At 38.1% G+C, this 11,710-nt stretch overlaps 1 protein-coding gene across 5 annotated transcripts in view; it reads left to right on the plus strand.

The window, feature by feature from the left end:
- Positions 1-9,007, plus strand: part of ahcyl2b (adenosylhomocysteinase like 2b) — a 60,715-nt gene extending 51,708 nt beyond the window's left edge. For all 5 annotated transcript variants that reach the window (XM_088072518.1, XM_042511383.2, XM_088072519.1 and 2 more), the window contains exons 14-17: positions 1,548-1,616; positions 3,352-3,430; positions 4,103-4,223; positions 5,035-9,007. In XM_088072518.1, the coding sequence (XP_087928644.1) occupies positions 1,548-1,616; positions 3,352-3,430; positions 4,103-4,223; positions 5,035-5,041 (276 nt within the window). In that variant the 3' untranslated portion in view covers positions 5,042-9,007. The remainder of the gene's footprint in view (positions 1-1,547; positions 1,617-3,351; positions 3,431-4,102; positions 4,224-5,034) is intronic.
- Positions 9,008-11,710: the final 2,703 nt, after the last annotated feature.

The raw sequence follows: 11,710 nt of genomic DNA on the forward strand, positions 1-11,710 counted from the left end.
ATCAGCTCCTCCATCCTCACCTCGCCCGCCTCCATCCCATCCAAAATAGAGTTCCAAAAATGGCATTTACTTAAAAAAGTATTACTTAATATCATCCTTTAAAATCTCTGAAAAATAGAGAATTATAGATAGCTGGTTTTCTTTTAAGTATAAAAAGCAGATATTTTTATTCTCTTTGTTTCATATATTTGTTTTGCTATGTTATGCTTTACACTCATATAATTATTTAAACAAATTTCTGATCTTGTGCTTGGCGCCATTGCTAAACCAGACGGGGAGGAGGGCCACATAAATACATAAATATAGGTTTTTGCAGACAAGACAGACTATGTATCATGCACAAAATATTCAGTTTTTGGCCCTTATTCCAAAAAAAATCCCTACTAAGTTGTTTACATGGCTAATGAAAATGATTATTCCAATATTATTCCTGTTTACATGCAGCCGTGCATACTCTGACTTAATAGTAGTATAAAAATAACAACTTTAACCTTAAAGTGTTTTCTACTTAAGCAGAAATGGTATACTCAGGAGGCATTATAGCAACAGCCCTACCAAAATGTAACATAGACAAAACTATGTAAAGTTAGGGTAAAGTTTAAACACAGTGACCAAAATAATGCAAGACACACAATGTCAAAAAAAAAACAAAATAAAGAATGTGCCCTAACATGTTGTTTATCATGTCAAAATATGGAAAAGTTAATTGACTGAAGCTGCTTGTGCCATTTTCTTTGCATCAAAATGAGACTTTTTCTCCACCGATGGCTGAATTGTTGGACCATACGAACACAACTTCCCTCTTTTAATCCTTCAGCTGCCCTCTTGAAAACGTTGGTCATATGATATTTGCGCATATTTACAAACCTGTTAACATGCAAGCCTTTCGGAATGTTTAAAAAGTAGATGTGTTTCTCTGTCCGACCAGAAATACGTCTGAGGGTTCAAAGCAGCACAATGAAACAATAAAGAAAGAAAAGCTTCTACACAATTAAAACCACACGCATCATCTTCGAAGAGTATGAGAGTGATGGGACTAATAAGATTTGAGTTTCAATCAGTCATGTGATTTTTAGTGTTCCCAGGACATTAAAACCTTATTAACGGTTTTATTTCTGCTTTCATCTTGCAAAAACAATACGTCCTCTGTCTGTTCCCCCTTCCTCATAACTGCAGAGTGTTTCAGTTTTACATACCAACTACCTAATTTTCTGCAACACTTGGGATCTCCCTAATTCATTCACTGCAATGCAGCATCTCAGACAGCAGCAACAGTTTGGTATTTTGGGCAAAACATCATCTTTCTTAATATAATTTGCACAGCAGTGGCTGTCAGAGTGAAGACATAAACAGTTGCAGATAAGAATTCAAAGAGTCAGGGGCCTGGAAATGTTTGTGCGACACTTGCTATCCCTAAAATAGAGTTTTCTAACACATGCATCATGCCACCCAGGCTGCACGTTTTGACACTTTGTTCTCTCAGTGGCAAAATTCTGTGCTTTTTCTTTGTGTACTTCAACCTTGTCTTGCTTTGTCTTGCTCTGCAGGGTCGTCTGCTGAACCTCAGCTGTTCCACTGTGCCCACTTTCGTGCTTTCCATCACCGCCACCACCCAGGTACAACTGCAGAGCAGATTTTTTTGTCTCATTGGAATTGTTGTCCATGATTTGATTCAGACAACTTTATTCATCCTGGAAGAAAAATTCAGTTTTTCAATACATAAACTCACAGACGAGGACAAGCAGCAATCAGCAGTAGTATGTCAGAGTAATCAGTACGTGGGCAAAAGATGCACACTGGGTCCTCGTTTGGTCCCATGCATATTGACTCACAGGAGGACCAGGCAAAGACAAAAAAATTCACACACAAGTAAGTTACTAAATATAAATAAGACCTTCTAATGCATCGCATATTACTTGACTACATTTATTGAATGTGTGGGCTGCCAGCCATGTGAAGAAGAGCGCACACAACGATTAACCAACTATGTGGTTACAAAATAAAACAGTCATTTAAAAAGACTACTGCCAACATTAAGCAGACTTACAGCAGAAGGAATAAAGGACTCAGAGGAGCAGTTTGTTTTCCTAAGGGGCACTTTGCAGCTCCGGCCTGAGGGCATTAAAGTGAAATTGCTAAACAAGATGTGATCAGATTGGCTAATGATTCCTTTTGTTTTGTGGGATACATATTTCTACCGAGAGCATAGGTCTCTCTGCTGGACTTTCTTGGAGCAGACCTTAACATCACTGTTCAGACAGTTCCTGTCCCTCACAGACAACCCATTAATCCAACATATAAAAGAAAATGTTAAAAGTAAATAAATGACTGGTAAAAAAATGCTTAAAATGTTGTTGCAGACTTAAAAGGAGTTACAGTTCTGCAATAGGTGTATTTTTTGTTGTCCATATCTGATTAATTTTGTATTTTACATTTTGTAGACTGCTCCCACTTTGTTTCTTTGATATCTGTGGCAAATGGCATTATGTTTTCAGGTTGTCCACCCGTTTCATTCTTTTGAGCATGATTTCTTAAGAATGCCTCGAAGAAATCTCTGCAAATTTGGCACCAATGTCAACAAGGACTTAACAATGAACTGATTAGATTTTGGCGGTCACAGGTCAAGGTCTCCGTGACCTTGAGTCCATCTCATTCTCATGAATGCTATACTTTAAGAAGGCCTTGAAGGAATTTCCTTAAATTTTGCACAGACTTCCACTTTGTTGACTCAGTGATTAACTAATGAGGTTTTGGTTGTCAAAGGTCAAGGTCACTTTGACCTCACATTCATGTACTCATGGATGCTTTCTCTCAGGAATGCTTAGAGGAAATTTCTCCAGATTTGGTATAAATGTCCACTTGGACTCAATAATTAACTAGATTAACTAAATTAGCTAAATAACTAGATTTTACACAAATGTCCGACAGGCCAAAAAATGATGAAGTGATGACATTTTGTATCCAAAAGGTCAAAGGTCAACTTCACTGTGACATCACAGTGTTCTGCAAAAACGCCTTTCTGGTCATTACTGACTGTCAGAAGAGGAGACATTTGGTCAGATTTTGAATTGGCGACACTAATTGTGGGTGTCCACCTTAAACTGTGCTATATACTGTATAGATTGTCTGTGCTGCCGAGGGGAAGATGTTTGAAGCATCCATGTTTTATAATTTGTAGCTTTTTATGCAGCTGCATCCATATTTGAAGCATTGTCTGCTGTCACGTCTACACTTGAGTACTTGACAAACATGTATGTAAACTGAAACTTGATTGGCTCACTGATGCATACAATCCTGAGGCGTAATTCAAGTATGAGCATGTATGTGAGTAACACTTGTGTGTCTGCCCAGGCGCTGGCTCTGATAGAGCTGTACAACGCCCCAGAAGGACGCTACAAACAGGATGTTTACCTGCTGCCTAAGAAGATGGGTAAGATATTTGTCAGTTCAGAATTTGAAGAGGGAATGAAACTCATTCAAAGACTGATGAATACAAAAATACACAAATATGAGTAGCAATGTCTGTTTATAACATAAACACAGCAGGATATAAGGCCAGGGAGATGCAAAATAACCTTGTTTGGTACTTAAGTAGCCACCAAGCAGGAAGTGATAACAGAGTTTATTTTTGCCTCAGCAGAGAGCCTGCAGGCATATTGCGTTTATCTCGATAGACAACACAGCCCGTCTCATCTGTTCAGTCCAGAGTTGTCTCCCTGGATAGCTTATCGTTCACAGTAGAATGAGTCCTGTGTGTGCACGTGTGCGTGCGTGACAACAGCGTTGCCCGTCACATTTCTGGCGTTCCCTCGGTGGGTTAGAGCAAAGCAGATACATAGTAAAGAGAAACAGGGAGCCAAATGTAGGTCACCCTGTCAGTGACTGCTACCACAGCACGCGCTGACAGAGGGATGATGGAGAGAGAAGGGATGAAAGGAAAGGCTGAGATGAAGACAGAAGACACAAAGAAGGATGAGGAGAGGAAGAAAAGAGATGGAGAGACGGTTAATTCTGGAGCCTCCCTCTTCCTTTTCCCATTTGAATGATTAATCAAGCACAGACGCCTGATGAATGTTAACATGTTCCTCCTCTCTCTCCTCAGACGAGTATGTGGCCAGCTTACATCTCCCTACGTTTGACGCACATCTTACAGAGCTGAGTGATGAGCAGGCCAAGTATCTGGGCTTGAACAAGAACGGGCCCTTTAAGCCAAACTACTATAGGTATGGAAACACTTTCATACAATATTTGTATTTTGTTTAAGAGTTAATCCTAAAAGGAAGAAACTTTAATGCTTGGTTGGTGATATGGAAACCCATCTCTGCCCAGTGATGAAAAAAAAAGATTCATTAGTCATTGTGATCAGAACGTTTTTTGAAACAATGACTATTTTTTAGTATCTCAAAAATAATTATTGAATGTATCAAAATAATGTAGAGTCTCAAAATAATGACTTCATATCCCGAGATAATGACTTGTCATCTCAAAATAATGATTAATTATCTCAAAATAATGACTCGCCCCAGAAATAATGACTTAGTATCTTAAAGTAACGCAGTGTGTCAAAATAATGACGTATTATTGCAAGATAATGACTTACTATCTCAAAATTACATCTTAGTATCTCAAAAAATCGACTTCATAACTTAAAATAACATAGTGTCTCAAAATAATGACTTACAGTTGCAAAACAATGACTTATCTCAGAATTATGATTTAATGATTTCAAAAGAATGACTTAGCGAGAAGCTTTCTCAATATAATGATTTACTCATCTTAAAATAATAACTTCAGAATTTAAAAAATGTTGTTTATTATCTCAAAAGTTGCATTATTTTGTGGTGCTATTATTTTTGAGATGCTAAATCAATACTAATCCATTATTATGAGAAAGTTTCTCATTATTATTTACAGGATCTTTTTGTTTTTCATCAGTGTTGGCAGCAATGGGCCTCCGTATCGTCTTGCAGGCTCAGGGCTGGGATTTTATTTCAGGTTGTAGTAACTTGCATGCTGTCTTTTTTTGTCCTGTAGGTATTAAGCCAGTGTCGGGGTTAGACTGCAGATACAAATACTCCATGAATGGCACAGATTCAAAGAGGGAGAGGAGGGTAAGGAGGAGGAGAGCAGAAGGACGGACGGACAGAACAGTCAACACACCTGCTTTATATCCTGGGGGGGGTAGGGGAGGAGCTCTGACTGAGCCTGAAGGGGAGGGGGTGGGGCGGAGCGGCGTGGCTTTCTCTGCGCTTATGGCAGCCGTTTTATTTATTCACGCTTGACATCAAAAATGGTAACATTAGCTCCGTGGAGCTGCTCCTGCCATTTGCCATTAGCTAGCTAGCCGACATCTTCTCCTGGGAGATGTTTTATTTCCCTTCCACTCGTCATTTCACCACCATTATCTCTTTGTCTTTAGACGCTCTTTGTGTGTGTGTGTGTGTGTGTGTGTGTGTGTGTGTGTGTGTGTGTGTGTGTGTGTGTGTAAACCCTCCATCCTACCCTCCCATGCCAGATCTTATATTGTTTAACTATTAAAGATAAAATTATTAATGCTAAAAAGATATAAACTATATAAATGAAAAACTTGATAAAAAAAAAACAATCTGTGTGAATGAAGATGACCGTTGAAGATTTAGCGACGGACACTTTTCCTTGTCTTTTTTTTTTTGTCATCTTTTCTTTTCTACCTGTGATTTTTTTTTCTCTTGTGTAATATTGTGAGGGTGGGGTTAGACCTAGTGGGCGGGATTTAGGCGGGATCTCAGGGTCCAATCATATCATGTCTTTTATTTGATTGTTTCATTGAGATTCACCATTGTGTCTGTTTTTAAACATTTTTTTATGCGTTCTGTCCCTTCGGATCAGCCTGTAGTTTGTCATAAAAATGTTTTCTTAGTATGACTGGATAGTGACCGGTTCTTCCCGCCTGTCACTCAAAAACCACAGTGAAACCATCTCATTGGCTGCTTCTTTCTCAGCTTCCAACTGCTCACATGGCGCCAGTGTTGAAGTAATGAAAAGTATTTCAAGCTTGTGAGAGCTAACCTTTTCATTTTGTCTTTTTTCCTTTGCCAAGAATGACTATACTGTATTAGAAGCATGGCAGGTATCAGATCATTACAGGGGGTATACTGTATATTTAGATATTTATATTGAAATTAAGATTTTTCTATCTTTTTCTCTCCTGCACCATCTAATATTACTTTTCGGGGGAAAAAATTCAACATATGTCATCAAGATAAGCAATTTAATGTTCTAATGATAAGTGTAATAAATGTACTTTAACCCTCACTTTGAATACTGTGACAGAAAATATTTACAGAGAAACCAAATGAGCAGCAAGTCGCTGCCTGGCCGGTACTTAAACAGATATCTTCAATCAGGTCTTCTTTGCAAAGTATGGTGCTGTTAAGATTTACTGTACTTTCCATTCACACCACAACTCTTTGGTACTCGCAGATACAGTCAGGGGGTTCATCTTGAAAAATAAAATCCGGTATCTGAGTTCCACCATGATTTATTTTCTCTGTATCCAAGAAGCACATTATACGGGGTCCCCAAAGGTGATATCTTTTATCTTGTTAGCACAACATAATAACTTGGGCATAGAAAATAAAGGGTTCCCATGGTCACAATCTTGTTTTGAAGGCCTGTAGAAGTCATGGAATTAGTAAAAATCCTTGAGCGTTTTGTAAAAGTGGCTTTTTGTTGTAAGTGATTGGTCCTTTAAAAGTCATGGGGAAGATTTGAAAAATGTGTGGGAACCCTGATGATAATTATCTCATGTGAACAAGTTGATCACGTTGTGCACACAAGATTTAAAAATAAATAAATGAAATCAGCTTTTGGGATTTTGGGGATTCCGTACCTTCTCTGCAACTTTATGTGCATTTGCCTGTGAAGAAATTTTTCACCTTTTTAAAAACTCCAAGCTTGGTTTGCTGTCCCTGATATATTTGGTTTCCTCAAGACCTGAAAGACTTAGATTCCACTGGTATAATGAGCTGCACAGTCACCATCCCCGGCAGCTTGTCCCCAGCTGACCTGAAGCTGGAAATTAGAAAGTCCTGACAGTCATTTCGCCCGACAGCCGAGTGCACCCCGCCGCTATTCCGGCTCTGCACCTGAACCAATCAGATTCTCTGCTAACCTGCAGGGAGACGCTGCCAGCTCTACTCTCACAGCGAGCAATCAAATGCTCAAACACACACATACCGTAGCTTGTTATCCAGGTCTGAAAATTTACTGTGTTGTATATGGAAAATAAATTAGATCATTTACAGATTTTGATAGCACAAAACTTGTTTTTTGCCAGTTGAATGAAAACTCTTTCTCATTCAAAATACAAATATGCACAACCCATGCAATTTTGTTGTATGACATTATGAGTAAAATGATTGCATGATAGGTAATATCAGCCAAAGTCTTTAAAGGAATATTTTGGTTTTGGGGAAATATGTTTATTCTTTTTCTTGCGGCGAGTTGAGAGACGTCATAACAAAATCCAACAACAAGCACATCTAAAGCCAGGTTTTGCTCAACAGAATAGAAATAGACAGCATGTTAGCTATCTTTAGGTGCAGGTAGGTACATTTTGTTACCTTCAGTCCAAGCCGAAGCTAAAAAATGGGGCCAATGTGGAAGTACCAAAAACTGCAGTTCCTCTAATGACCACTTGAGGCTGACTCTTAAACAGAGTTAATCCCCATGCTCAATTTAAAACTTAAAATGCCCAACTTTACAGCAGAAGTAAACATTTTTACAGCTTGGTACAAAAAACAGTTTTGGCCTGTACGGGGTGTGAATTGTTATATAACTCATCTGTTTACATTTTATTAAGACTTAAAGTTATGCATATTTAAGGGGTGGGGCCACTTGATTGACAGGCTGTTTCTGATTCACATCCACCCCATTTTTTTTGGCCAAAATTGGTCAAATTGGTCACTTTTGGCTCCATAAAACCAATATGGCAAGGGCCAAAATGCTTAACCTATGACTTCAAAATGGCAGTCCACAAACCAGTGACTTAACATCATGTTAGCTACGTCCATTATTTACATAGTTTGTGATTTAGATAGAGCCAGGCTAGCTGTTTCCCCCTGCTTACAGTCTTAATGCTAACTTATGCTAAGCTATGCTAATTGGCGGCTCTTTAGCTGTTTACAAGTGATAAAACATGTCATGCAACTCTCAACAAGAAAGCGAAATAACAGCGTTTTTCCAAAATGTTAAACTATTCTTTTAAATTTGGTAAAAAGCAAATGAAACTCTGACACAAAATGAAATCTTAAAGGTGCGTAGGAACCTCTCAGATGAACCGAGCGTACACCCATACGCCACCATGTGATGAACACGATCCTACACTGTGTCACAGCCCACACAAACCTCAGTGTCACTTTGTTCCCTGCCGATGTTCGTGCATTTCTCTGTCTCCTTGTGCTGTTGAGAATCCCCTCTTAAAAGTAGTGTTGTCAGTGTAGCCCTGTTGTCTTGAGTCTTATTTTTCCCCTTCGTAAGTGTGAGTGTGTCTCAGAGTATGTTGAGAGAAAGCTGCGGTGACTATAGGTGTGTGTGAGTCTAAATGTCTTTCTGTGTTTGTACACATCCTTTTTCGTTGGCCATGGTTGCTTCGTGAACAGCTGCCTCAGGATCCTAGCCTGTGCGTCAGGGGGACAAACCATTGTTTTTTGTTTTGTCAGCCGTGAGCTGACCAACAGACAGGTGGGCGGGGGAAGACACCAGCATCGTATATGTATATACATCCTATATACAGATATGAAAACCTTTTAAAGTATAGGAAGGTAAAAGAAGAATCCACTCCTGTATTTATTGTTGTAAATCCTCATACAGTGCAAACTGGCAAAATTCTCAAACATGTTTTAAGTTGTCTAATAAAGAAAAAAAACCCTATGTTTAAAATATTGCAAGTGATAATGGTAGATGATGAGCAATAATTTAAAACATTCTGTAATCTTAATGAATAAAGATGTAAAAATTGTAACAACTTTGTTTGCATCTCTTTATTTTTAACACAAAATCACCATAATGTGTAGGTGTTAGGTGTGTGTTGTTCCAGTCTAATTTCTCAGTGTTTGTGTGTGTGTAGGGGGAAGGGGAGCCAGTGTGTGCAGCTGCTGAGGTCTGTCAGAGCCACAGTGATCTCATCTGAGACAGCAGAGAACAGACAGGGACATCTCTGGCATCAACAGCTGGCTGCGATCCTTTATTTATTCCTGACACACAAATCAGCACGAGGGTTAAAGGGGTACTCTGACACTTGTGGAATAAGACGTCATTATGTCATTTACAGCAGTTCAAACTATGATTCATTTAATGTCAGCATGGATTCCTTTTTAACTTGTGATTATTTCCCATGTCAGATAACACAAAGAATAGCTTCACAGATTTTTTTACATTTTTTTTTTTTGCTGTTGAGAGTTCACTGCACAAAAATAACCAGTACATATGAACAAATTCAGCATGACAAAAATTAGGTGAGAAGCATTTTTTTTAAAACATCCATAAAAAGTGCAATAGCCAATTTTGAAAAAGAAACTATTTTAGAAAATGATTTAAAAAATTAATATTAAAAATAATTTAAAGAAAAAAGACATAAAAATAAAAAAGTAAACTATATGTTATATGGGTTCAGTATTACAAGACTGCAATATCAATGCTGTCCATTTCTTATATATATGTAGGTTGAAAAAAGGCCGCCAACTACATATCCCCTAAGCATTTCAGTTACCCCCATATTAAAAATTATCACCAAACAAAAATATCACTTTAAGCATTTTTTTTCTTTTTTTTCACAAAATACTACAAATTTTCTCCCTGATCAATGCCATATTGGTTTATATTTTTCTGTTATTGTACAAAATATGTATGGATTTGTAGCTTTGTCAGGCTTGAGTCTAAATTGATTCGACCAACAGTGAATAATTATTTAATCATGAACTTGTCCCCCCGCTGCCCCGCCATGTGGTCACGTTCCACCAGAAGTCGCACCCACATTCAGCTGTACGATCCAATCATGTCATCTTAAGTGGTTTTCCACAGTCAAGAGTCTGTGTGTGTGTGTGTGTGTGTGTGTGTGTGTGTGTGTGTGTGTGTGTGTGTGTGTGTGTGTGTGTTGGTAGGAGTGTAGGGGGACCTACACCAACCCCCCACCTCCATATATCAATAATTCACTTGCTCCTCTGAGGAGGGGTGACAGGAGGTAAAGTGGCTGCAGGGGGGGCTCCACCTTTACCTCCATCTAACATTTAAGCTGGAGGAGTCACACAGATTGAGGCAGACACATTTTATCACCATGGAGAAAATTTTCCTTAATATTAATTCAGCTTGTCTATCAGCATGTAGAGTAGATATAATCTTATCTAACTGTTCTGCCTTACACAGTAAAACGGCTAACCACGAATTCAGTCAAAGGTGAGTAAAAACCACAATCTTTAAAATAATCTTTTAGATAATTGTGTCAGTAATTTAAAGGGACTGTGTAATAGAAAGGGGTCATTTTGAGGGTAAAACTGCATATAAAATTTGCAAAAGCAAAACAGATAAAAAACAAACAAAAAAAACCCCAAAAGTGACTGCACTCCGGCTAATGTTATCTGAAGCTAGCTGGTGAAATAGCTAGCTTAGCTAAAGCTATTTTTTCCTGCCTTTACGTACCAGTTTCTTTTAATTGAAAATTACATTTTGATTTGTCAGCGTGAGAATATTTGAGTCTGGTATACAATATTAGCAAGACAATAGCTTAATATAACCTCTAATAGAGAAAAAATAAGACATAGATTAAGCTAGTCATGCTAAGGCTAGCTTAGCAGAGTTAGCAGTAGCCTAACTGCCTCTAACTGCAAGAATTGAGGTGTGGTTGAGCTGTCTTTACGTCACATTTTCAAGGTATGAAATTATAAATTAATTCATTGAACTGGCTTATAAGTTTACATGGACAGGAATGTTGATAAAGAATCAAGAACTCATTCAGTTTGTAGAAACTGCATTTTTGTTTTTGCTATTTCCTTTTAGCTTGTGTAGAAGGTCTGTGACAATGTTTAATCATCAGCCCAAAAAAGCATAACATTTTTAATATACAAGTTGCATCTCAAGAACACAATCAGCAGACAAGACTGAATTAATTTTTGTCTGGTTTATATGTAAAAAAAAAAAAAGGGCTGACCTTGGCGCGTTTTCACCTAACTGACTATACTGAGCAGTAAGTTGTGGTGTTTTTGTACGAGGTCAAAATCATTTAAAGCACTTTTATCAACCAGAGTCAACCCAAAGTACTTTAAAGAGAGCGCTGGTCTCTGTAATGTTGCTCTGACAGTTTTACAGTCAGAATACTTGTGATTTTCATGGGAAAAAAAAAATCTACTTTCTTCCATTTTCTAGCAAAAGTGATTTAATTTATTTGCATTCTGTAATTAAAGTCATATTTTCTGAAACCGTCACTGCATCCACGTTGAAATACATGAGACTATCTGTAAAAACAATAAATAAATAAAAAAGCCATGTTGCTCCTACTCCCCATAGTGCTTCCAATGGCAGTGCTGCTGAGATTGACAGTTAGACCGCAATTCACAAGCAGCGATTGTCATGAATGGCAGCTTCATTACAGACTCTTCGGCTCTGACTGGTTGTTTTCAGCCACATGGGGTAGATTCTTACAAATGTCATTTGAAGCACCATGAGCAAAAGGAGC

Source organism: Plectropomus leopardus, chromosome 22, assembly GCF_026936395.1.
Source record: "Plectropomus leopardus strain MGB_pleo_1.0 chromosome 22, ASM2693639v1, whole genome shotgun sequence".
Classification (NCBI taxonomy): Eukaryota; Metazoa; Chordata; class Actinopteri; order Perciformes; family Serranidae; genus Plectropomus; species Plectropomus leopardus.